The sequence below is a fragment of the Euleptes europaea genome, chromosome 20 (assembly GCF_029931775.1).
Source record: "Euleptes europaea isolate rEulEur1 chromosome 20, rEulEur1.hap1, whole genome shotgun sequence".
Taxonomy (NCBI): domain Eukaryota; kingdom Metazoa; phylum Chordata; class Lepidosauria; order Squamata; family Sphaerodactylidae; genus Euleptes; species Euleptes europaea.
The window spans coordinates 22,349,992-22,376,798 of record NC_079331.1 but is presented as its reverse complement, the minus strand read 5'-3'; the positions used below and the strand labels follow the sequence as shown (position 1 = coordinate 22,376,798).

The 26,807-nt window shown below is 48.5% G+C and overlaps 1 protein-coding gene across 1 annotated transcript; it reads left to right on the top strand.

Moving 5' to 3' along the window:
• Nucleotides 1-10,780: 10,780 nt before the first annotated feature.
• LCTL (lactase like) lies at nucleotides 10,781-25,904 on the top strand. Its single transcript, XM_056865866.1, has 13 exons — nucleotides 10,781-10,934; nucleotides 11,673-11,760; nucleotides 12,891-13,000; nucleotides 13,134-13,262; nucleotides 14,449-14,544; nucleotides 15,652-15,706; nucleotides 16,053-16,218; nucleotides 18,964-19,228; nucleotides 22,506-22,632; nucleotides 22,718-22,917; nucleotides 24,749-24,812; nucleotides 25,519-25,563; nucleotides 25,789-25,904. The coding sequence occupies exons 1-13, from the start codon at nucleotides 10,887-10,889 to the stop codon at nucleotides 25,902-25,904; spliced, it is 1,509 nt and encodes a 502-aa protein (XP_056721844.1). The 5' UTR covers nucleotides 10,781-10,886.
• The last annotated feature ends 903 nt before the right edge of the window (nucleotides 25,905-26,807 follow it).

Sequence of the window (26,807 nt, the reverse complement as noted above, 5' to 3'; positions counted from 1 at the left end):
CCCCACCAACTTGAGGAAAGCTTTCCAAAACTTAGAAATGAAACCACTTCCGCGGTCACAAATTATTTTACGCGGAAACGAATGTAAACGAAATATATGCGTCACGAAGAGGCGGGCCAGTTTCTGCGCAGAAGGGATCCCTGCACATGGAATCAAATGTATTTGCTTAGAAAACAAATCAGTAACAACCCACAACACAGTTTTACCCCCACTGAGAGGGAGATCAGTCATGAAGTCCATAGCAATCACTTCCCAAGGTCTGCTGGGCGTTTCAAGAGGTTGTAGCAGTCCCGGGGGTTTGCCCTGCGATCGTTTCGCAGCGGCACAAACGGGACAGCTGCGGATGAAGGAGTCAATGTCGGAACGCATTCCCCCCCACCAGAACTGTCTGCGCAATAAGTGAAGGGTCTTCAGAAACCCAAAGTGCCCAGCTGTTTTGGCTCCATGAGCTAAATGTAAAACGTCCTTCCGGAGAGCTTTGGGTACATACAATTTTGAGTCTTTGTACCAGGACCCCCCTTGTTCCAAAACACCAGGAGGTAGGGTATGAGCGGAACGTTCTAAAAGGCACTGGTCCCGAAGGACAGTTAAAAAGGATTCGGAGATGGGGATTTTGGAGGGAGCCCCCCCGTCGGTCCTGGAGATCTGAGAAATAGTTATAGGGTTAGTGCTTACGTGCGGCGGCGCGCAGACTGCAGGCGGCTGAGCGGTCGGAGGGGTAGGAGGGGCGGGAACTCCGGTCTGTTGCGGTGGCGGCTGGGCAGCCGGTTGGGCTGGCGGAGCTTGCGAGTTAGGGAAGGTGTGTTGATGCTGGGATCGGGTTTGCACAGCCAGCATAGGTAGGGCCCCACGTTGCATAGGGGTGAACAGAGAGTTGGTAGGTCTTTCGAGTTTTACCGGATATTGTGGTAAACGGGAGAGGGCATCCGCGAGAACGTTCTGCTTCCCAGGGACGTGCTTCAGGGTGAAACGGAACTGAGCAAAGAACTCCGCCCACCGTTGTTGTTTCGCCGATAGCTTATGGGACCCCGTGAGGGCAGCTAGATTTTTGTGATCGGTCCAAACTTCAAAGGGTACTTTAGACCCTTCCAAGAATTGCCGCCATAAAGTCAGTGCATGATGAACTGCAGAGGCCTCTTTCTCCCAGATGGGCCAGTTTAATTGAGCGTGCGCAAATTTTTTTGAAAAGTAAGCGCAAGGGTGAAGAAGACCGTCCGGTCCTTGTTGGAGGAGAGCCCCTCCCATGGCTACATCGGAAGCATCGACTTGCACAATGAACATTTGATTTGGGTCTGGGTGCCGTAGCACCGGCTCCGAAGTGAAAAGGCGTTTGAGGGCCAGAAAGGCGGCTTGGCATTGCTCAGTCCATAGGATTTTTGCGGAGGGCAAGGCAGCCGAGCTTACTTTTCCCTTAGTTTTCAGCAGGTCCGTAATGGGTAGAGCCACTTGGGCGAAGTTAGGGATGAATCCCCGATAGAAGTTTGTAAATCCCAGAAATTGCTGTACTTGCTTACAGTTGGTGGGGGGAGTCCAATCGAGGACGGCTTGGACTTTGGCGGGGTCCATGCGAAGACCTTGGTGGGAGATGATGTATCCCAAAAACGTGAGTTTGCTTTGGTGAAATTCACACTTAGATAGTTTAGCGAACAGTTGATGGTTACGCAGGCGTTGTAGAACTTCCCTGACCAGAGTCACATGCTCGTCCATAGTTTTCGAATAAATGAGAATGTCATCTAAGTAGACCACCACCCCACGATATAGAAGGTCATGTAGGATTTCATTGATGAGTTGCATGAAGACCCCCGGGGCCCCTTTTAATCCGAACGGCATTACAAGGAATTCATACATTCCGAAACAGCTAGAGAAGGCAGTGAGGTGCTCATCTCCGTCGCGGATACGGACTCGGTAGTAGGCTTCCACCAAGTCTAATTTAGAGAACACACGGCCTTCCTGTAATTGTCCCAAAATATCCGATATTAATGGGATAGGATAGGCGTTGGTCTGGGTAACCGCATTGAGCTTTCTGAAGTCAATGCACAGGCGAAGGTCGCCCTCTTTTTTCCGGACGAAAAACGCGGGGGCCGAGTTTGGGGCATTCGAAGGGCGAATGAACCCTCTGGCGAGGTTTTTGTCCAAAAAGTCCCGGAGAACAGTGCGCTCGGAAGCGCTCATAGGGTAAATCTTACTTTTGGTTAATGTGCAGTCCTTTACTACTTCAATCGCACAGTCTGAGGCCCGGTGGGGGGGTAAGGCATCACATTCCCTAAGGTCGAAGACATCTTCAAAGTCCCGGTACACAGCGGGTAGAGCCGGTGGTACTGGGGCAGTAGAGGTTAACGCTGGAACGGGCGGAAATGGCAGAGCAAAGTTTTGCCGATGCTGGTCGCAGGTGGGACTAGCGAAAGAGATAGTGTTTGTTTCCCAATCAATACTGGGACTATGTCCTTTAATCCAGTTAATTCCCAAGACCACTTCAAATCGGATAGGGGCTATAGTGAAGTCTATTTGTTCCCAGTGGGAACCAATTCCCATTGCCACCCCTATGGTGCGATGATCAACTGGACCCCCCTGGAATTGGCTCCCGTCCATTTGAGCAAATTGGACGGGGGCGGGTAAAGCCTCTGAGTCGGCTCTGAGTGCAGCAAACGTGGCTTCGCTTATGAGAGTGCGACAGCAACCGGAGTCAATTAGTGCTTTGACGGGGATTTGTGGACCTCCGTTAAGTTGTTGTAAAACTGCATCTACGTAGACGGTGGAGTCCACTTCTTTGATTTTGGTAGGAGCATTCGGTTTGATAGGAAGATCCTGAGAGGTCTGTGGAGATGCTCCATTCACCACAGACCGGAGCCGTTTTTTGACAAGTCGAGGGGAGATTCCAGGTTTAAGGCTGGAGAAATCCAAGGGTTTTCCTCATCCGAAGAGGGAAAGCTGTCCCCCAATGGGGCACTTGTAATCCGAGACCCGGCGGGGTCGTTGGAAGCAGGCAGGGAGGCTGGGTCCCCGGCATGGAGTGCAGAGGGTGTGGGCCTTCCCGGAGCTGCGCTGCGGGTGGCCGCGGTGCCTCTGCGTGGTGGACGACCTCGGGCGCGGGTTGTCGTGCTGGGACGAAATAATTCCTGGCGGCGTGGGCAAACGGCTGCAAAGTGGCCCATTTCTCCGCATGTAAGACAGGCACCCCTCTGAAATCGGGCTTCACGTTCCTGGAGCGGACGTGGGGGATTTCGTGGGACGAGCAGTGGTGCCTTGGGTTGAGGCTTTGGGGTGCCCTTCTCCTTGTGCTTTTGACGGACGAGGGAAATAAAGCGGCGGCGGCTTTCCACTTCCTCGGCTAATAGGATCCAGCCTTCGAGGGTATCGGGATCGCCCCGCATGTAAGACCAGTTCAGAATGTCAGGATGCAAGGCTTCCCTGAAATGATGGATTAGGGTGGTCTCGGGCCAACCTACAATTTTACTTGCCAGTCGCTGAAATTCATCGGCAAATTCCCGAACTGTAGTAGAGCCTTGTTTTAATTGTAAGAGTTCCGTTTTGGCTCTTTCTCCCAGGAAGGGGTCCTCAAACCTCCTTCTCAGGGCAGTCATGAAGTTGTTGAGGGAACGAATCGCACGAGAGCGGGTGTCAAACTGGAGGACCATCCAGTCAGCCGCTTTGCCTGTCAGGAGGGAAGCTACGTACCGCACCCGGCTATCTTCCGTGGGGAAAAGTTGACCTTGTTCTCGCATATAACTGTCCACTTGATGCAAGAAACAAGGCAAAGTCTCAAGAGATCCGTCATACGTAGTCCTCAATTTGAGTTGCTTCCAAGGGCCGGGCGCGGGCTGACCCGGTTGCACGGGTGGTCCGGGCGGAGGAGCAACAGGAGCTCCAGGAGGCAAGGGTGGAGCAGGCACATTAGCAGGTGGTTGCACGGGTACCCCCTGACCCGGTATCGGAACGGGCTGTCTCTGAGCTATCAGGGTTTGTTGTAATTGCCTGTTCTCGTGAAGCATAAGTTCCATTACTTCTTGGAGTTGATCAACACGGTCGGAGAGCTCCCGATTCTGGGCTCGTAAAAGATGAACCTCCTCACTTGGGCCACCAGTAAGATGAGGCTTACTGGTTCGGAAGCTCGTGGCCCATTGAGAGCTATCCCCATATAAATCCTCGTCTTCAGACTCATCTGAGTCTCGACGTCGGTCAGCCAAACGGCGTGCGCGTTGGGTCGCACGCGACGGGACAAACGCCGGGGAAAAAGTTAGACCTGATAGTCCCAGTACATAGTCCTTGGGGCGCGTGTCCACGTTCGCCTGATTCCTTGCTGCAGCCGCCCTGGCTGCTTCCGCCGCCTCTCTCTCTCTTGCGACCCTAGCCGCTTCGGCGGCTTGCTGATCCGCAAGAACTTTGGCGTTCTCAAGTCTTAGGGCAGCCTCTGCCGTAATGCGCGGCAAAAGTTCTGTCTCGAGGAGCAAGAGTATGGGGTCAGGTTCCCCGCCCAGCAGAGGTTGTACTCGAACCGCCAGTGCGGATGCCTCGGCTCCAAACGTCGGGGTCAAAACTTGAGCCAAGGTGGCTACCGGGGTGTCCTTTGTACATTCCACAAGGAGAAGAGCGGTGCTAATAGCGACTCGCTTGGCCTCAGCCTGGCAGCTGGCCGCATCCAGGATCAGGGAAAAACCCTCCGGCGGGGCTCCCGCCATGGTAGAAAGAGTTTGTCGAGAAATAAGATTATCCAAAAGTCCAGTTAATATTTGTAAATCCTCAGTCGCCAATCGGGCATCGTCCAGTAATTGATCCAAGTCCTGAAGATCTAAACGAGCATCAGTATCCTCCGATGTTAACATCCAGAGACGTCCTGTAAGAGATTGCCACTGCGCGTGTACCAGTCCCCTCAAGCGGCAAACCTCTCGGTTCGTCCGGAAAAGTTCAGCGATTAAGTCCTGTAACAGAGTAGGGTCCTCTGATAAGGGCTCCAGGGTAGTAGATCACCTGGAGAGCTGCACAGCTCCCATCCAAGTGGCAGGCGAACCCCCCTGGGCTCCAGCCTGGCTAGGAGAACGGTGAAGATGAGATAGCTGTCATAATGTCAGCCCTTGGCCCACAGAACCAGAAATCACCACAAAGTCATATAGAGTCCAAACAGATGGCTTTTACTGATCAAATAGGCATACAGTGCAAACGAATAAAATGACAGCTATGAAAGGCTCACTAGCTGGGAGATATTATAAGGCAGGAAAGGCGGGAGATTACACGCAGGAATACAGTTTCCCAGGAGCTGAGTTCCCAGGCTTAGGCATGCGACCTTGGGGGGCAGACAATACAGCACAGAGACAGAGGCAATAACGAAACCGAGATAGCAGCCTGACAGATTGCCAACCTCCAGGTACTAGCTGGAAATTTCCTGCTATAAGAACTGATCTCCAGCCGATAGAGATTAGTTCACCTGGAGAAAATGGCTGCTTTGGCAATTGGATTCTATGGCATCAAAGACCCTCCCCTCCCCAAACCCCACCCTCCTCAGGCTCTGCCCCAAAAATCTCCCGCTGGTAACGAAGAGGGACCTGGAAACCCTACTCCTGTCATGTCTTCTGCATAAAACCCTGTCCCTTCACCATGTAATGCAGTTTCTTGCACATTAAATTGACAGAGAATGCGTAGGCACACCGCCCAGAGACCGAGTGACATTTGATTCGGCAAAGATGGCACCAGGCCTAGGAGTAGTACTTCTGCTCGGAATGCAGAGGGTCCCAAGTTCAATCCCTGGCATCTCCAGTTAATAGGATCTGGCAGTAGGTGATGGGAAAGACCTCTGCCTGAGACCCTGAAGGCCCACTGCCAATCAGAGTAGACAGTGCTGACCTTAATGGACCAAGGGTCTGATTCAGTATAAGGCAGCTTCATGTGTTCATGAGTCACTGCCGGTGTTGCCTCTCTGGGGGCCCCAATTATGGAACTTTGCTTACCAAGTGAGCAGAAGCATCCTTTGCAGGGGGAAAAAAAGGATTTGTCCAGCTAAGCAAAACCGTTTGCTGTGTCAATAGTCAAAGAAGAGGAATTGTTCTGTATTGTTGGCCCCTTTCGGTTTTAGCTGATGGAATTGTTTGTTTGCTTGTTTTGCAGCTAGAAATTTCCACCCTGTGCGGGAGCCTGCCGTGGAGCAATGCGATGATTCTGGGAAGGCGAATTTGTTCCGAATGCTCGGGTAAACCTCCAGCAATCTGGGCGGTCTCTGTCCACCGCAGGACCGCAGGAGGAAGAAGGAGCAGGTAAGAGAGAGAGATGGGGATTTTCTAACTAGCAGGGAAAACAGCAACACTTCCCTGTATTTCCAGATTTGTGGATATCCCTCCAGATCAGGACAGGGCACAGATGGCTTATTTGTGTCTTTCCTTTCCTTTTTTTCAAGCTCCCTTGACCAAAAGGGCTTGAGCAGTAAAAGGGGAGTCTTTATTTCTTTAAGGAAATTATGGTGGATAGATACTTGGCTATCACCAATGTTGTTCTTGGGTCTCTATCCGCCAGCATAAAGGGGACTGTTTTATCTTTTGTTACGGTGGCAGGTAATTTGATTAAGATAGGGGTAATCCATTGATTGCGACAGGAATTATATTGGGATATTCCAACATCATATGGGATAATGAATCCACTCTCTTCAGATAATATGGACAAAGCCAATCTGAATAAGGTAAGTTGCCATATCTTCCATTTAACACCGCTGAAGGGGTGACGTTCAAGCAAGCAAGCATGAATGCTCTACGTTAACGAGGGACTATTAAATTGCTAAAATAAGCAGGAGTTTGCAAAGATGGAAGGATACCCAAAAATTGGGTAGAGCATACTCTCCTATTATGCATTAAAGAGCTGGAGTAGTCTAATTTTTTAATATAGTTCTTGATGGTTAGTATAGATTGGCTTTTCCCTATACCTAATAAGGTATCCTTAGATAGGCCTAGGATCGTGTCTGATCATGTACTATCGGCATTGCTATTTTCATAGATTATCTGTTTATAGTGTCAGGGACTGCCGCCACACACGCAGCAAGCAAGCAAATCAAGTTTTGCTTGGCAACAGCAAACTTGTTTAATTTATGTTGGTGTCGGGGTTAAGAGCGGTGAACTCTAATCTGGAGGACCAGGTTCGATTCCCCGCTGCTCCAAATGAAGCCTGCTGGGTGACCTTGGGCCAGTCACAGATCTCTCTGAACTCTCTCAGCCCATGCGGAGGCAGGCGATGGCAAACCACCTCCGAATGTCACTTGCCTTGAAAAGCCTACTGGGTCGCCATAAGTCGGCTGAGACTGACGGCACTTTACATGCACCCAGAGCTGCTGTCAAAGGCAGACTCTTAAGAAAGTGGGTAACTGGGTGAATTGGCCAGACAATCCTAAGCAGAATCCTGCTTTTCTCAGCCCATTAACTTCAGTGGAGAGCGGCCATGGCTCAGTGGTAGAGCATCTGCTTGGCATGCAGAAGGTTCCAGGATCAATCCCTGGCATCTCCAGTTAAAGAGACCAGGCAAGTAGGTGATGTGAAATACCTCAGCCTGAGACCCTGGAGAGCTGCTGCCAGTCTGAGTAGATACTGACTTTGATGGAACAAGGATCTGATTCAGCATAAGGCAGCTTCATGTGTTCATGGACTGAGAAGGGTGTAGCTCCACTTAGGATGGCACTATGAGTCTTCACAGGCTCTGACGTATTAGTTATGCACCTGAAAGACACCAGCAACATGTAAAAAATGGGGCAAAACAGAGTGGAATATGAGACAAGTTGTAGGTGAGGAGTGATTGATGTTTCTCTGCTAGGGTTAACAACACTGAACCTCCATGCTCAGAGACAGTCTACCTCTGATCACCAGATGCAGGGAATTTCTCTCGAGTGTCCTCCTGGCCACTAGCAGAGATGGACGTCCGGATGGGATGAGACTCCAGCAGAAGAAGTTTCTCCGTGCTTTTTAATTCCTAACAGGTAGCCCTGGGGGGCGGTCTGAAAGTCAGTTGGTTTGGACAGGTGCTGCCCGGGTGAACCCTCAACAGCAGTGTCTTGTTCCATCAGGTGGAGGCTGGGCAGGTGTCTGCATTCGGCGATGGTGGTGTGGACGGACGTCCTGAGAGTTTGGTGCCTCCTTGGACCAGTCCTGGCAGAGGACTCCTGGACCAGGCAGAGCCCCGGCTCCTTCTATTACAGCACTTTCCCTAAAGGTGTTCTTTCATCCACAGCTGGTTCAGGGAGATGGCGGGGTCATCAGGTTGTAGGGCTGCAGCTTTCACAGACCCACATTTAGCTCAGGTCTCTGTAAATTGAAATCTAAGCTGAGGGTGCCTAAACTCCTTCCCTTGAATTCTGCAACCCTTATAACTCTATTTATTAATTTGCTTCATTTATTTATTTACTTCATCATTTACTATTTATTTATTTATTCTATTTATTTGTTTACTTTATTTATTTATTTATGTACTTGACTCTATTACCTCTATTTATTTATTTACTTCATTTATTTATTTACTTTATTTACACTATTTAATTCACTCTATTTACTTCATTTATTTACTTTATTTATTTACTTTATTTACACTATTTTTACTTCATTTATTTATTTATTTACACTATTTAATTCACTCTATTTACTTCATTTATTTATTTACTTTATTTATTTACTTATTTATTTACTTCATTGTTGTGAGAGCCAGCGTGGTGTAGTGGTTAAGAGTGGTGGACTCTGTGGAGAATCAGGTTTAATTCCCCACCCCTCCACATTAATGGTGGCCTCTACTCTGGAGAACTGGGTTTGATTTCCCACTCCTCCACCAGAAGCCTGCCGGGTAACCTTGGGCTAGTCACAGTTCTCTCTGAACTCTCTCAGCCCCACCTACCTCACAGGGTGTCTGTTGTGGAGAGGGGAAGGGAAGGAGGGAAGGTACAGAAAAGAGCAACCAAAAGGATCAGGGGACTAGAGCAACTGCCCTATGAGGAGCGGTTAAAACGCTTAGGGCTGTTTAGCTTGGAAAGAAGACAGTTAAGGGGAGACATGATAGAGGTTAAAACATTATGCATGGTATGGAGAGAGTGGACAGGGATCACAAAATCACACAAGGTTGGAAGAGACCACAAGGGCCATCCAGTCCAACCCCCTGCCATGCAGGATCCCAAAATCAAAGCGCTCCCAACAGATGGCCATCCAACCTCTGCTTAAAGACCTCCAAAGATGAGGACTCCACCCCCCACTCCCAGGCAGGGCATTCCACCGTCGAACCACCCTCACCGTCAGAAAGTTCTTCCTAATGTGTAGGTGGAATGACTTTTCTCTTAGTTTAAATCCATTACTCCGAGTCCTAGTCTCTGAAGCAACAGAGAACAAGCTAGTTCCCTCATTAACATGGCATCCCTTCAAATATTTAAAGATGGCTATCATGTCTCCCTTTAACCTTCTCTTCTCCAAACTAAACAAACCCAACTCTCTAAGTCTCTCCTCATAGGGCATGGATTCGAGACCTTTGACCATTCTGGTCGCCCTCCTCTGGACATGCTCCAACTTGTCAACATCCTTCCTAATTGTGGAGCCCAAAACTGGACACAGTATTCCAAGTGAGGTCTGACCAATGCAGAATACAGTGGTAGTATTACTTCCCTTGATCTAGACACAATACTTTTTTTGATGCAGCCCAGAATTTCACTGGCCTTCTTAGCCACCATATCACACTGTTGGTAAGCTTTTCTCCCTCATAATACCAGAACATCTGCTGAAGCAGGAAGGTGAGAGATTCAAAACAGACAAAAGGAAGTATTTCTTCACACAACACATAGTTAAATTGTAGAACTTCCTGCCCCAGACTGTGGTGATGGCTGACAACTTGGAAGGCTTGAAAAGAGGAGTGGACATGTTCGTGGGAGGATCGGGCTATCCATGGCTACTAGTCAAAGTGGATACTAATCATGATGCACACCTATTCTCTCCAGGATCAGAGGAGCAGGCCTATTATATTAGGTGCTGTGGAGCACAGGCAGGATGGTGCTGCTGCACTCGTCTTGTTAGTGGGCTTCTTAGAGGCACCTGGCTGGCCACTGTCTGAACAGACTGCTGGACTTGATGGTCTGATTCAGCATGGCCTTCCTTATGTTCTTATGAGATTGTGAGCCGCTTTGAGACTCCTTTAAAAGGTAGAGAAAATTGGGGTATAAAAACCAACCCTCCTTCTTCTTGTGAGTTAGGTTGGGCTGAGAGCGTGGGACTGGTCCAAGGTCAGCCAACCATCTTCTGTGGTAGAGTGGGGATTCGAACCTGGATCGCCCGCATCCTAGTCTGACACTCTAACCACTATGCAACACTGGCACATTCTACAATGGACCCCACTCCAAAACACTGCTCCTTATCTTCCCCACAAAGACTGCTTGCTTCTCTCTCTCTCTCTCTCTCTGCCCCTTCCCCAGAGTATCAGATGAGAGAACCGATAAATGAGCAAGTCCACCTAAGATCACCCCTTGTAGATTAGGCTACCACACTGGCACTGAAAACAAGCACTTTCCTGCTGGTGTAAAGATCTCAGCGGATACTACTCTGAAAAGCCAAAATAACAGATACATAGAGGAATGAGGAATTGATCGCCATAGGATGACGGTTTGTTATTTTGGCTGCCTCAGGCTAAACATGGCTAACACCCAGGAATACTTCTGGAAAGAAGTAACCCTGAAACAGAGCCTAGGGGTGCATCTTGCAGTTTCTCAAAAGTATTTTTTTTTGGGGGGGGGTGTCTTTTGTCTCCTGACTGCTTTCCGCTCTCCTCTCTGGTCAATACCATCAGGGTTCCTTTGGGGCGTTGGCAGTTCGGCCTGCCAAACGGAAGGCGCGTGGGACAAAGCCGGGAAAGGCCCGAGTATCTGGGACACTTTTGGGCACCAGGCAGGAAAGGTGTACATGAACCACACAGCAGATTCGGCATGTGAAAGCTACTATAAGGTTAAGGTAAGAGGAGCGCTCTTGTTTTGAGGTGTGTGTGGAAATAAACAGATACTGAATTGCGGAAAATCCAGTATCAAGATAAGCTAAGGGGATGCTTAGGGTGGCCAGGTCCCCATTCGCCACTGGCGAGAGGTTTTTGGGGAGGAGCCTGAAGTGGGTGGGGTTTGGGGAGGGGAGGGACTTCAATGCCATAGAGTCCAGTTGCCAAAGCGGCCATTTTCTCCAGGTGAACTGATCTCTATCAACTGGAGATCAGTTGTAATAGCAGATCTCCAGCTAGTACCTTTGGATTTAAGTTTGTTACTACGGACTCTTAGAACTTGAGACTTGGACTTTGAGACTTGGACTTTGATGACGGGAACACCCCGTTCGTTTTTGACTGTAACTGGCAACATTGGGAGCATTCTGCCCCGTTTGCGTTTTTGCTTCTATTTTGTGCTGAGCATGTTTATATTTGTTTCTTTTCTGTACGGTTTATGCATGAGGTAATGCTGTTCAGCATAATATATGACTTTTGTTGAATTTCCAGTGTGGTTTTGTATTTGAGCCCTCGTGCCGCCATTTTCTTTAACGTAGTTAAATACGGCACAGGTGTATTCGTTATTGTAGTACCTGGAGGTTGGCAACCCTAGGGATGCTGGCTCGGCATGGCAAATCTTAACTTGTAGCAAGAGTCTTAGAATGTTTTCTTAACAGGAGTGAGGAAATTAATGATTTTCATCCTTGATTTTCTTCTTCTAGGATGACATTCAGCTACTGAAAGAACTGAAGGTCAGCCACTATTTGTTTTCTATCTCCTGGCCCCGTCTTCTGCCCACGGGCATTAAATGTAAGCATGACGCTTGCCGACATTTTCTCACAATTGAATAGATGGCGATTAGACCGTCTTCTATGCAAAATCAGATTGGCTGGAGCAAGTGATATAATTGAGCTCCATAGTTGGATATGCACTGAGAGAGGGGGAGAGAGGAATGTGTGGATATTGTTGTCATATATTTTTAGAATTGCATTTTTCATGGCAAGGATCCAAAGAACCGTGTAACTCGTTCTGCCAGCCCTAGGGAGCGTTGGGGGGGGGGGAGGGTAACATGTTTCTGAAACATGATACAGACACACCCACCGCTTCTTGCCAAAAATACTTGACATTGGAAGAGGTTCCAAAAGCAGTACGTGATACGGCAGGTAGTTGGTTAATGAGCGCCTGCAGTTCTTTGGATGCTGACCCATTTGTTTGGGAGGAGGCAATTTTATCTAAATGCCAATGGGGAGTTGAGATGCTCTCTGGTCTTTAATTTCAGAGGTTAGGTGTGTTGGTCTGCACAGCTGGATTCGAGTCCAGAAGCACCCTTAGAGACCAACACAATTTTCGGGGTATGAGCTTTCAAGAGTCAAAGCTCCCTCCGTCAGATAGCTGTGTTTGTTTGCAGTAGAAGAGCTGGATTCGGGTCCAGTAGCACCTTAGAGTCCAACGGGAGGAGCTGAGGCTCAGTGTTGGAGCCTCTGCTTGGCACGCAGAAGGTCCCAGGTTCAATCCACGGCATCTCCAGTTAAAGGGACCAGGCAAGTAGGTGATGTGAAAGACCCCTGCCTGAGACCCTGAAGAGCTGCTGCCGGTCTGAGTAGGCAATACTGACTTTGATGGGCCAAGGGTCTGATTCAGTAGAAGGCAGCTTCATGTGTTCAACAAGAATTTCGGGGTATGAGCTTTCGAGAGTCAAGTTCCATTCATCAGAAAGCTGTGTTGGTCTGAGATAGAACAGCTAGATTTGAGTCCAATAGCACCTTTGAGACCAAGAAGATTTTCAGGGCATGAGCTTTCTAGAGTTCAAGCTCCCTTTGCCCCTTGATATCTTACAAAGGGAGCTTGGACTCTTGAAAGCTCATACCCTGAAAATCTGCGTGGTCTCTAAGGTGCTACTGGACTCAATTCTAGCTGTTCTCTGGTCTTTGTTTTTACAGCAGAAAAAGTGAACCAGGAAGGTATACGATTCTACAATGATACAATCAACGCTTTATTGGAAAGCAAGATAATTCCCATTGTAACCCTCTACTACTGGGATCTGCCACAGGTTTGAAGAAAGCTATTTCTGCATTGTTGACTGCCAGGGAGAGGGGTTGGGGCATTGTTCGTAAACCAGAAGAAAACTGCAGGTATTTTCCCAGAGTCACATGTGTGACTTTTTGAAGCGTTTGTGCTTACAGGTGCTTCAAGAAAAATATGGCGGATGGCAGAACATAAGCATGACACGCTATTTTAAGGATTATGCAGATTTATGTTTTGAGAACTTTGGGGATCGAGTGAAACACTGGATTACTTTTAACAACCCTTGGGTAAGTCACTACTTCCAATGGATTCAGCCTCCAAATGCAAGAATTTAGAGCAACTGAAGAGCCATGCAAATAGGTCCATGTGGTTGGGGGTTGTTGCTGCAATTGTACTTCTCAAATGGCAACACCCGCCCCCCCAACATGGCACACAATGGCCATTCAGTTGTGATACAGAGGACAGTTTCAGTTCCATGGCACTTGTATGAGGGTTGCTGTTCAAATCTGAAAAGTCTAATATTGCAGGGGATTGTCTAGAACAGGGGTGTCAAACATACGGCCCACAGGCTGGATCCGGCCCCTTGAGAGCTCTTATCCAGCCCACAAGCCAGCCACCACCACCCCCAGTCCCAAGGTGTCAATGATCAAAATACTGTTAAATAAAAGAAAATACTGTAAGAGTGTTATTGTGTTAAGCATGTTTGTATTTTAAGAAAAATAATATAATTAATTGGCTTTGCCTGTCTTCTATAAAATTTGTATCTCTGGTACCTGGCATTAAATTTTATGGTGCACATGGCCTGGCCCAACCAAGTGACATTTATGTCATATCTTGCCCTCATAATAAATGATTTCGACACCCCTGATGTACATCTAAAACAGCTGTCTGGACTGGCTAAAAGCCATATATTTTTAAGGCTGCAGTCTCTAAACCAGGGGTGGGGAACGTCAGACCCGGGGGCCGTATAAGGCCCTCGAAATCATTTGGTCTGGCCCTTCATGGGTCCTGGTAGATCTCTAGCTCAGAAGGATGCTGCCCTGCCTGAATCTCTTGGGCCCAGCTGGGGACACCAGAGCTCAAAAGCGAGTCGCTCTATGTGGCAGACACTTGGAGCTGTCTCCAGTCGTGCCTCTTGGCTAAATGTTTGACCAAATATAGCAGGCTAATTTTTAAGTTGATAATTTTGTATGGCCCCCGAATGATGTTATAAATATCCAAATGGCCCTTGGCAGAAAAAAGGTTCCCCACCCCTGCTCTAAACACTCAACTGTAGGTAAGATCCATTGAAAAAATGGGAACTTACTTCTGAGTAAAAATGCATGGTCTTGGACTGCGTATTTTGTGCCGAATGTTTGGGTAAATGTACAATGCAGCAAGGCCCTTGCACACTTTGATTTGATGGCTGGATATGTGATGCCCTTTCTTCCAACCATGCACAATTAACCAAAACATACACCTAACGTTTTCCAGGCAATTGCAGAAGAAGGGTATGAAACAGGACAACATGCACCAGGCCTGAAGCTGGGCTCAGGTGGAGCTTATAAAGCAGCGCATCACATAATCAAGGTAAAAAAAACAAACCCTTCTGAACAGCCATCGAAGGAGGATCTTAGGTTGGATTTATGTGACTACAAGTGACCCATGGCTCAACCCCACACTAGTCCAGTCACATGTGTAAGGAGGAATAATGTCAGCTGGGCGAATGATGTTAGAATCACAGAATCATAGAGTTGGAAGGAACCACCACGGTCATCTAGTCTAACCCCCAGCACAATGCAGGAAATTCACAACTACCTCCCCCTAAACATCCCCAGTGACTCCTACTCCATGGCCAAGATGCCCTCCCTCTCATGATCTGCCTAAGCTCATAGAATCAGCATTGCTGACAGATGGCCATCTAGCCTCTGCTTAAAAAACTCCAGGGAAGGAGAGCTCACCACCTCTTGAGGAAGCCTGTTCCACTGAGGAACCGCTCTAACTGTTAGAAAATTCTTCCTAATGTCTAGACGGAAACTATGTTGATTTAATTTCAACCTGTTGGTTCTGGTCCGACCTTCTTGAGCAACAGAAAACAACTCGGCACCATCCTCTACATGACAGCCCCTCAAGTACTTGAACATGGTTATCATATCCCCTCTCAGTCTTCTCCTCTTCAGGCTAAACATACCCAGCTCCTTCAACGTTTCCTCATAGGACTTGGTCTCCAGACCCCTCACCATCTTTGTTGCCCTCCTCTGGACACGTTCCAGCTTGTCTACATCCTTCTTAAATTGTGGTGCCCAAAACTGAACACAATACTCTTGAGGCCCTTTGTGGGCCTGCAATGCTGAAAGCACATTGTTTAGCCATGCTGAATGGTTCTTGTTTATAGAGGTGTCCCAAGCGGCACTAGGTCCATGCTCTCCTTTCTCCAGAGCACCGTTCCAATATGGGCAACTCCTGGTCCCTGCCGCCCCCCTCCCAGGACTGGACAACCTGGTGTCCACCATCCAGAAAGGGAACAGTCCCTTTCCTATAACTGCCTTCCTCACGTCATAATGATGCATCTTTGCGAACTATTAGGGAAACGCTCACGATCATGGAGCTCCCCATCTGCACCGACAAAGGCACCCCTGCTGCTGCTTTGAGCCCGTTGTTTGTCTCAAACTCCAGCTGGGCCACTTCTCCCCACAGGCTCACGCGGAGGTGTGGCATTCTTATCACAAGAAATGGCGCCGTGGACAGAAAGGTAAGCACTGGCAGCAGTGCTGCCGCAAAGAAAACAGCCGTTTAGAACAAGGTGCTAGCCATGTGAGGGCCAGCATGGCGCGGTGGTTAAGAGCGGCAGACTCTAACCTGGAGAACCAGGTTTGTTTCCCCACTCCACCACATGAAGCCTGCTGAGTGACCTTGGGCTAGTCACAGTTCTCTCTGAACTGTCCCATCCCCACCGACCTCACAAGGTGCCTGTTGTGGGGAGGGGAAGGGAAGGGGATTGTAAGCCAGTTTGAGACTCCTTAACTGTCAAGAAAAGCGGGGTGCAAAACCCAACTCTTCTTCTTCTAACTGAAGTGCTGGGTCCCCTTTGTTTTAAGGCCTGGTGGGGATCTCTTTAAGCAGCGCCTGGGGGGAACCTATTGATCTTGGCGACAGGATGGATGTTGAAGTAGCTGAGAGATACATGCAGTTTTCCCTGGGATGGTTTGCAAATCCGCTGTTCCATGGAGACTATCCTGGAGTCATGAAGGATTATGTTGGTAAGTCATGTGGCAAGGTATAGTTTATAGTGCCTTTTAAAATCATCACTTAAAAAAAAGGCTATGATCTTGGCAAACGAGTCTGTTGGGGTATATTTTAGCTCTGATTTAGCTCTCCCATGAGAGATTCCACTGGCAGCAGGATAACCACCGAGTACCACTGCTCTGAAATCCTAACTCAGGGGTCCAGGAAGCAATTTTCCTCCAGGCCAGATTGGCCAAGGATCCTAGAGAGGTTTTCGTTGCCATCTTCTGGGCATGGAGTAGGGGTCACTAGGAGTGTGGGGTGGGGGAGGTAATTGTGAATTTCCTGCATTGTGCAGGGGGGTGGACTAGATGACCCTGGTGGTCCCTTCCAACTCTATGATTCTGTGTTCTGTCTCCAGTGTGGTGCCCCTGGGTGCCATGGCGCCTGCCAAGTGTTTTTAGAAAATGGGCTGGGCCAGGTCGGGCTTTTGTCCAGCAAGGCTTCTGACTGGCCATCAGAGATTTCTTTAAAATGTTGCTTTATCAGTAGCTGTCATCACAGTACAATGATCTTTGCTGTGTGACTGAAGGTAAGCTGTGGCTAGGGTTGCCAGGCCTCCCCCCCTCTCCTCCGGCGGGAGGCTTTTGGGGCAGAGCTGAGGGGATTGCGCGCGCACGGCCATGCCGACGCGGGCACATCACTTCCAAGTTTACACCTGGAAGCGCCACATTGCGAGGGGCCTTTTACCACTCAATCACTTTGAGTGGTAAAAGGCCCCTCACAATGAGGCACTTCTGGATGTAAACCAGAAGTGATGTTCCACGGTGTGCAGGTGCGCCGTGCACGTTTGCCCGCCAACCTTCAGCTGGTTGGAGAGCAGCGGGGTGGATTGGTGGGGGTTTGCCCACCACCACAGGGCACTTGGCAACCCAAGCTGTGGCAGCCATTTTGTGGTTGGTTCTGCTTCCTGCTGCAGCCATTTTGTGGCCGTGCCCACCACGCTGTGTCAGAGGTCCAAGATTGCCTACAGGATGAAAAAGGTTGGGGACCCCTGTCTTAACTCATCATCCCATTAGGGATTCCTGTACTAAAAGTGCTGCAGTACTTTAACCGCAATACCTCTCGTGGCAGCCTGCTATAGTTAGTAGCTCCAACCACTGGCAGCTCAAGAGTGTATTTAAGTGCTATTCAGTTAACCCAGGGGTCGGCAAACTCATTAGTCACAAGAGCCAAATATCAACAGTACAGCAATTGAGATTTCTTTTGAGAGCCAAATTTCTTAAACTTAAACTATATAGGTAGGTACACTGTTTATTAACTTAATAAACTTTAATTAAAGTTTTAAGTCTTAATTAAACTATAGGTACACTGAATAAAACTTGATATCATACTTAATAGTGATCTTATTTATTGATAAAAATTTAATTGTAAGTCCCTGCCATTTCCCCCTCCACGTCCGGAGTCCTCGTCTGGAGACCTGGTCTACCGCCATAAAAGCCTATTGGTAGACCTGGCCTCCGGCTGAGTCCCATTGGGAGGCCAGGTCTACCCATTGGCTTTCTTGGCAGTAGACCTGGCCTCCGGAGGCCCTTAGAAGCCAATTGGTAGACCTGGCCTCTGAAGGGGGACTTTTTCCCCTCCTCGGAGTCCAGGTCTACCGCCAAGAAAGCCAGTGGGTAGACATGGCCTCCCAATGGGACTCAGCCGGAGGCCAGGTCTACCAAAGGAAGCCCGCCTTGCCCAACAGCTGATAGGCGGGGGGAGGCAGGAACCGCTGAGCTGCCCGCCCAGCAATCACGCAGCTAGAGGGGAGGGGAGGCTTTAGCGTCCCAACCATTGAGGGCAAGGGAAAGGGGAACCTGGCCATTCTCCACGGCGGGGGGGGGGGGAGAGACAGCGTACCCGCTCGCCCGCTCTCTCTCTCTCAGGCGCGCCGGCTCCGCGGTCCAGCTGCCGGAGCGAGCGGGCGCAAGAGTAGGGGCTCTGAACCAAGTTCGGAGAGCCACACTCAACGGGCCAAAGAGCCGAATGCGGCTCTGGAGCCGCAGTTTTGAGACCCCTGAGTTAACCCTTTGCACTTTGAAGTCCGGAAGGACTGCCTGGTGAGGCATTAACGACTCAACAGGAAGGCCAGATGGCTACTGAAGATGCTGGCTGTTGCACAGATGCTGTCATTTGGGCTGTCATAGAATCATAAGAGTAGGAAGGGACCACCAGGGTCAAGGTCATCTAGTCCAACCCCCTGCACAATGCAGGGAATTCACAACTACCTCCCCTTCCCACATCCTCAGTGACCCCTACTCCATGCCCAGAAGATGGCCAAGGTGCCCTCCCTCTCATCATCTGCCTAAGGTCATAAAATCAGCATTGCTGACAGATGGCCATTTGGCCTCTGCTTAAAAACCTCCAGGGAAGGAGAGCTCACCACCTCCCGAGGAAGCCTGTTCCACTGAGGAACCGCTCTAACCGTTAGAAAATTCTTCCTAATGTTTAGACCAGGGGCATCAAACTCATTTGTTACGAGGGCCGGATATGACATAAATGTCACTTGGTGGGGGCCGAGCCCTTCCTTGCCAGCCCAGACTGAGAGTGGGTGGGGGGGTGGTTCCCTGGCTGGCTCACGGGCCGGATAAGAGCTCTCAAGGGGCCAGATCCAGCCCACAGGCCTTATGTTTGACACCCCTGGTTTAGACGGAAACTTTTTTCCAATGCAAGGTCATTTCAGAGTTCTCTTACAAGCATTGAATGCTTTTTCTTTCTACATTATTCATGCATAGGAAGAAAAAGCGCCGAACAAGGAATACCGTCAAGACTCCCAGCATTTTCAGCCCAAGAGAAAAACTACATTAAAGGCACGGCGGACTTCTTGGGAGTCAGTCATTTCACCACCTACTATGTTTCCCAGAAGAGCCACCCCCCTCCGGGGCTGAGTTATTTCACCGATCGCGACTTGCTGGAATTGGTGGACCCCCGATGGCCTGACTCAGGGTCCAAGTGGCTGCATTCTGTGCCCTGGGGCTTCCGGAGGTTGCTCAATTTCATCAAGGTAATTTGGGCTTCTTTAGTTGAAGGTAGTGTTCAGTTTTGGGCACCACAATTTAAGAAGGATGTAGACAAGCTGGAACATGTCCAGAGGAGGGCAACAAAGATGGTGAGGGGTCTGGAGACCAAGACCTATGAGGAAATGTTGAAGGAGCGGAGTATGTTTAGCATGAAGAGAAGACTGAGAAGTGATATGATAACCATCTTCAAGTACTTGAAGGGCTGTCATAGAGAGAAGGGTGCCGAGTTGTTTTCTGTTGCCCCAGAAGGTTGGATCAGAACCAACGGGTTGGAATTAAATCAAAAGAGTTTCTGTCAAGACATTAGGAAGAATTTTCTAACAGAGGGGTATCTCAGTGGAACAGGCTTCCTCGGGAGGTGGTAAGCGCTCCTTCCCTGGAGGTTTTTAAGCAGAGGCTAGATGGCCGCCTGTCAGCAATGCTGATTCTGTGATCTTAGGCAGATCATGAGAGGGAGGGCATCTTGGCCATCTTCTGGGCATGGAGTATGGGTCACTGGGGGTATGGGGTGGGGAGGTAGTTGTGAATTTCCTGCATTGTGCAGGGGGTTGGACTAGATGACCCTTGTGGTCCCTTCCAACTCTATGATTCTATAATTCTAAGGGTTTTGCTCTTTTCAGGGCAAACGTTTGTCTTAAATTGGAAGTACCTTCTGACATCACAGGATGTCGAAGGTTGACGTAGACATGTGTTCCTGACTCAACAACTTGAAGGGCCACCTCCTCTCATACTGTTTTCAGGACATCAGTTGAGAGTCTCTTCTCAACAAACTCGCATGTGTCTGTGCCCCACTTGCAGATACAGGGCACGCAGCCATCAATGACAGGGCTCTTCTAGTGGTGGCGCCTCACCTTTGGAACGCCCTCCCTGTTGAGGCTTGTCTGGTGCCTACATTACTGTCCTTAAGGTGCCGGCTGAAAACATTTCTCTTTTCCCAGGCTTTCATTGATGGGCTCCATATTTTCTGGCTGTTTTAGGGCCTGCTCTTAGCCTGACAGCTGTTTTACCTACTATTCTAGACTGTGCCATATTTTGGGCTTGGTTTTACTAGTATTTTTTTAATGGCGTGGATTGTTGTAATGATGTTTTTATTAGTATGATTTACTTTTACTGTCTGCTTGGGTCTTGTTTTACTGGTATGAGCCGCCTTGAGCAGATCTGCAAAGGTGACATACAAATTGTCTAAATGCAACGGCTACAACACCCAAAGTTGACCCGCATGTGATTGAGCGCCATTCCATACCATCTGTTGCTTGAAATCAGAGGTGTGGAACTCTAATTGGTGCGAGCGCTGTATATGACATTAATATCCCTTGGTCGGGCTGAGCCATGCCTCACCAGCCCAGATAAGAGAGTTGTGGGGGTGGGGGCTCTCAAGGGGCTGAATCCAGCCCACGGGCCTTATGTTTGACACCCCTGCTTTAAATAGTTTTCAATGCAGTAAATTCCACATTTTCTTGCTAGTCAGCCACTATAATGAAATCAGCCAATGTACATACGCTGATGAGTCAGGATTTATTGCTACTTACTCTAAGGATGAGATCCAGTGGTTAAGAGCGGTGGACTCTAATCTGGAGAACCGGGTTCGATTCCCCACTCCTCCGCATGAAGCCTGCTGGGTGACCTTGGGCCAGTCACAATTCTCCCAGAACTCAGTCCATGCAGAGGCAGGCAAAGGCAAACCACATCCAAATGTCTTTTGCCTTGAAACCCCTACGGGGTCGCCATAAATCGGCTGTGACTTGATGGCACTTTACACGACAGACCACTCAAAGGATGGATGGACAGCCATCAAAGGATGGCTGGCCTGTACCTTTGTGTTAAGTGGCTCCCAGAAGACAAGGTGGCTTTACATCCGCAATTGCAGTTTGGAATCCCATCCTAAGGCAGTTATGAATGATCATCGCACCGATATGTGATAAGAGGTTTGGATGCCAAAGAATTTTCTAGCAATGGCAAACCACCTCTCTTAGTCTCTTGCCTTGAAAATCCCTTAAGGGGTCACCATAAGTCAGCTGTGACTTGACTGCACTTTACACCACAGACCACGGAAATGATGGCTGGCCCTGGAACTTCATGCTAAGGAGTTGGTTTTTATATGCCGCCTTTCTCTACCTTTTAAGGAGAATCAAACTGGCGTACAATCACCTTCCTCTCCCCCACAACACACACCTTGCGAGGTTGGTGGGGCTGAGAGAGTTCAGAGACAGCTGTGACTAGCCCAAGGTCACCCAGCTGGCTTCATGTGTAGGAGTGGGGAAACCAATCTGGTTCTCCAGATTAGAGTCCACCACTCCTAACCACTACACCACACTGGCTCCCAGAAGACAAGATGGCTTTACATCTGCGATTGCAGTTTGGAATCCCATCCTAAGGAAGGCAGTTATGAATTATCATCTCACTGATATTTGATAAGAGGTTTGGATGCCAATAAGTTTCTAGTTTATGGTCTGCTCACATTCAGTAATTTCATCTCATGTTAGCACTACATTCTGTATCTACACGTACTTGAATTACCTTGAAGCAGCATAACTGTCTTTAAGAGATGTGTTCGATCACGGCTCAGTTTTCGATGCGGTAAAATGACCCCACACCCGTTGCAACACAGCATCAGAACAGATTATTCGAACCAAAATTTCCATCTTCTTCAGTATGCGACCAACAATGAAGGTAGTTTCAGAGGGTAGAGCCATGTCGGCCTGCAGTAGAACAGTTAGAGTCCAGTAGCACATTATGCACACCAACAAAATTTTCGGGGTATATCCCTTCGTGAGATATGCATGGTTTGAGAGGGGACAGGGAGAAGCTTTTCTCCCTCATAATACTACAACGCGGGGTCATCTGCTGAAGTTGGAGGGTGAGAGATTCAAAACTGATAAAAGGAAATATTTCTTCACACAACACATAGTTAAATTGTGGAACTCCCTGCCCCAGGATGTGGTGATGGCTGCCAACTTGTAAGGCTGAGGGGAGCGGACATGTTCATGGAAGAGAGGAGTATTCATGGCTGCTAGTAAAAACGGATAGTAGTCATAATCATACCTATTCTCTCCAGGATCAGAGGAGCATGCCTATTATATTAGGTGCTGTGGAACACAGGCAGGATAAATGCTGCTGCAGTCGTCTTGTTAGTGGGCTTCCTAGAGGCACCTGGTTGGCCACTGTGTGAACAGACTGCTGGACTTGATGGGCCTTGGTCTGATCCAGCAGGGCTTTTCTTATGTTCTTATACCAACCATAATGTTCTCTGTTTGTCTATAGGTACAATACGGTAACCCACCAATTTATGTGACAGAGAATGGCATTTCAGAAAAGCAGCCATGCGCTCAGCTATGCGATGACTGGAGGATAGACTATTTTAAGGGGTACATTAATGAGATGTTAAAAGGTGAAATTTAACTTAACTAACCATATACATCAGCCTGGGGTACTGTTATCATTATCCCAGTTAATGAAAAAATTTTTTCCTCCAGCTATAAAGGACGGAGTTAGCATCCAGGGCTATACGGCGTGGTCTCTGCTGGATAAGTTTGAATGGAATCGAGGTTACTCTGAGAGATTTGGACTATACTATGTTGATTTTCAAAATCCAAACAAACCCCGATATCCAAAAGCATCTGTTCACTATTATAAGAAAATCATCAAAGCAAATGGATTTCCTAACGCAAAGGAGGTAAAGCTGCTTGCTACTAATTTTTGCTTTATGGAAAAATGCTTTGTGGAGTTTTAGACCAAGAACAAAGTGAGTCGGGGCTGAGGCATCCGTCCACCTTGACCCACTTACTAGTATTGGGCAAGGGTCCAGTTACTTTCAAACTCAGCAACCGAGTTTCCATTAAAGCTGCAGATAGATGTGATAATATTGAGGGCTATAGAGTGTGATTTGGTTGAATTACAGTTAGCTGTGAGGGACCCCCACACGCACAAACACACGGTTTTTCTGCATGAACTAGGATACTTAATTAGAAGAAGAGTTGGTTTTTATATGCCAACTTTCTCTACCACTTAAGGAAGAATCAAACCAGCTTACAATCACCTTTCCCTCCCCCTACCCACAACAGACACCCCAGGAGGTAGGTGGGGCTGAGAGTGTGACTAGCCCAAGGTCACCCAGCTGGCTTCATGTGTAGGAGTGGGAAAACCAACCTGGTTCACCAGATTAGCCTCCACCGCTCATGTGGAGGTGTGAGGAATCAAACCCGGTTCTCCAGATCATCCAACCCACCACTCTGGCTCTCAAATTAGTTTGTACTGGGGTAAAATTTCAAAATAACCCAGTTCTGTAGCACTGCCTCTTGAGCACAGAATCAGTACTCCAGAGTGGTCAGGAAGGTTGGTTTTTATATGCCGACTTCCTCTACCTGGCTTACAATCTCCTTCCCCTCCCCACAACAGATACCTTGTAAGGTGGGTGGGGCTGAGAGTTGTGAGAGAACTGTGACTAGCCCAGCAGGCTTCGTATGGAGGAGTGGGGAATCAAACCCGCTTAGAGTCCACCGCTCCTAACCACTACACCATGTTGGTTCTCTGGCTACTGCAGTGGAATTGGGTTCTCACTGGCCCCTTACTGGGACCAACCATCTACCCATCCCCCAAGTCCTCTCTCCATGCCAGTTTCCCCACTAGCAAGGACTTTGATAGCCAAAGTGCATGGTTAAAACATCTCCCCTGGGCACATCTAAAAGGCAGGACAAAAGAAGCGCACTGATTGCACACTTACATTTGTGAAGACACTAAAAACCACCCCATGGAACATTCTACTAGGGTAGATAAGTTCGCCCTGATCTGGATGGCCCAGGCTAGCCTGATTTCATCAGATCTCAGAATCTAACCAGGGTTGGCCCTGGTCAGTACTTGGATGGGAGACCACCAAGGAATACCAGGGTCGCTATGCAGAGGAAGGCAATGGCAAACCACCTCTGTAAGTCTCTTGCCTTGAAAACCCTACGGGGTTGCCATGTCGGCTGCAATTTGAATGCACTTTATACACACACACAAGCAGTTGAGAGCAGTGGTCTCTAATCCGTAGAACCGGGTTTGTTTCCCCACTCCTCGACGAGTGGCAGACTCTAATCCGGAGAACCATGTCTGATTCTCCAGTCCTCCACATGAGCAACGGACTCTAATTTGGTGAACCGGGTTTGTTCCCCCACTCCTCCACATGAAGCCTGCTGGGTGACCTTGGGCCAGTCACAGTTCTTTCCTAACTCTCTCAGCCCCACCTACCTCACAACGTGTCTGTTGTGGGGAGAGGAAGGGAATTGTAAACCACTTTGAGACTCCAAAGGTAGAGAAAATCAGGGTATAAAAACCAACTATTCTTTTCACTCCTCAGCCACCCTGGGTTCTGAAGGCTGCTTCTTGGCCTAGAGGCAACCTATGTAACAACATGTTTTGCCTACACCTGTCTGTGACACATTCATGGAGTCTAAGGGTGGGTGGAGTAGGGGACATTTGCCAGCTCTGTCTGTCAATGTAGGGCTAACAGCAGTTCTACTTGTTAGGTGGCAAGCTGGCACCACCAGGCCACGGATATCTGTTCTTCTAGCAGCCGGCTTCTTGTGACAGGTAACTGCACATCTTCTCGTCCTTGTTTGCATGCATAGTTTTGACACCGCCCCAGACACTATAGTTCTTCTTCATCACAGAAGCTCAGCTGAAGCCGAAACGTAGGATCAGAATACTTGTAACAGACTGCTACAGTGCGGGTCCAAATATGAAGTTCTGGTGTAAACCGAGCTCAATGAAGCAAGTTTGATGGCAGGATCTCCCTCTAGTGCAAAGACTAGCGTTGGCTTTACAATGTAGTTTTGCCAGATGGGAGACCCCTCACCCATTTCCTGTCTCTGCAGAGGCCTCCAAGAGTTGTTTCAGCATCCCTGGATCCTCCCTGTCTTGCTCCAAGAAACACACAGGGTACTTCCTCCCCTTGCATTTTGTCTTCACAACAAGCCTGCGAGGTGGCTCAGGGTCATCCTCTGAGCTTCAGCGGCTGACACACTGCCCTCTGGCCCGTACGCCAGGCTGTGGCAGGGGTGGGTGTAGGCATATGATCCCCCCTTCCTGGAGGCTTAGGGGACACAGGCAGAAGTGCGCCGAGTCTCCCGTTAGAGATACACTGCATGCCTCCGAGGTTACTGCAAGCAGTGATGGAGAGGGTGGGTACAGTTGGCCCCTAGGGGGCACCTGCTGGGCATCCTACACAAGCGGCAGATGGCATAGCTTTCCAAAGAGTCCTTTTGACAGTTCTCTTTTCCCTCCCTTGAAAAACCAGAAGAACAGCGGAATACTGCTGCTAAAATGCTCAGGCTAATTCATGGTAAGCGCCAACTGTTTTCACTCACACGCTTATAGATTTTAGTGCAGCCCCTTGTGCCCCACCCCGCCCCAAAAAGATGAAAACCAAGTTTGTACAGCCCTACATTTTTAACATTCTTTGGGTAGCTGTTGCCACTTGCTTCTAGCACAGCCAGAAACATTTTAAAAAATGCAGCTATCAATGTGGCACAGAGTTGATCTCATCTTGCTCTCTCTCCCGTTGCAGAGCCGTTGGCCACTCACATGGAAATGGTGACTGAGATAGTCGTGCCGACAGTTTTCACCCTCTGTATTCTGATCAGTGCCATCCTCCTGCTCCTTTTGCTCAGGAACCACCACTAGCCGGTATCCCCACCTTTTCCACCGTTCCTTCATCTTGCAAAAATCACCTGCGAGGTTTCCTACACCTCTTCACTGAAAATAATTTAGACTTTTCACACATAAACGACTAGGTTTATTTGAACATTTTAAATAAGGAATTTAGTTCAGGATTTTAAAAAAAAATCAGCTCTCTCTCTCTCTATATATATATATAGGAAATGACTTATAACAGTGAAATGTTTAGCAGTTTAGCAGAATCAGCAACATTGCCTTCTACTTATTTGAGGAGATTCCTAGCAATAGAGTGACTTGGGGCTGGTTGATTTGAGATTATTCAGACTAAAAATTAAACATGGCTTTGCAGGAGCACAGAAGGCGTGCAGCCGCTTCTTAAATGTGCTTGGATCCAAGCCTCATTTTCCATCAGCAAAAGAACTCTTCCATAAGAGGCAGGGGGCTGTTTCCAAATACCCCCTCCCACTTCCCATCCAGCAGTGCTCCCAGGGGGTCGCCTGGTCCCCAGGGGAAAGCATTTCAGGGAGCAGAGTCCTGCTCGACCTGCCAAGCTCTGCAACTGGTACTTTGGAACTGAAACTGGCATCTTTCTTTACCGTCATCCGACTCTCTCCGTAACCCGTTGCCGTTGTGCAATCTGTCAATCCCAGATGTTCTTTCCTTCCCCAGTCTTGCCTACTTAAGGTAGACGGCAAGTACGACAAAGCATACCATTTCAACACTCTACTCAGCACCTGGCACATACCTATAAATCTTGAAGAAAAACAGCGTTGTCTGCACAGATCCTACAGCTCTTTAATACATACAGCACAGAAAAAGCATTCTTTAGCAAGAAGACGGGTCGTTTCAAGACATGCAGTGGATACAATATGTATGCTCTTCACCTTACGATTATTACTTCAGCGCATG

Excerpts from the sequence above, each read along its gene's own strand:
- LCTL (XM_056865866.1), top strand. The coding sequence starts at position 10,887 with ATGAACCACACAGCAGATTCGGCATGTGAAAGCTACTATAAGGTTAAG. Across the intron at positions 13,263-14,448 it reads TTACTTTTAACAACCCTTGG|GCAATTGCAGAAGAAGGGTA; the intron begins GTAAGTCACTAC and ends AACGTTTTCCAG. Across the intron at positions 22,918-24,748 it reads GATTTCCTAACGCAAAGGAG|GTGGCAAGCTGGCACCACCA; the intron begins GTAAAGCTGCTT and ends TCTACTTGTTAG.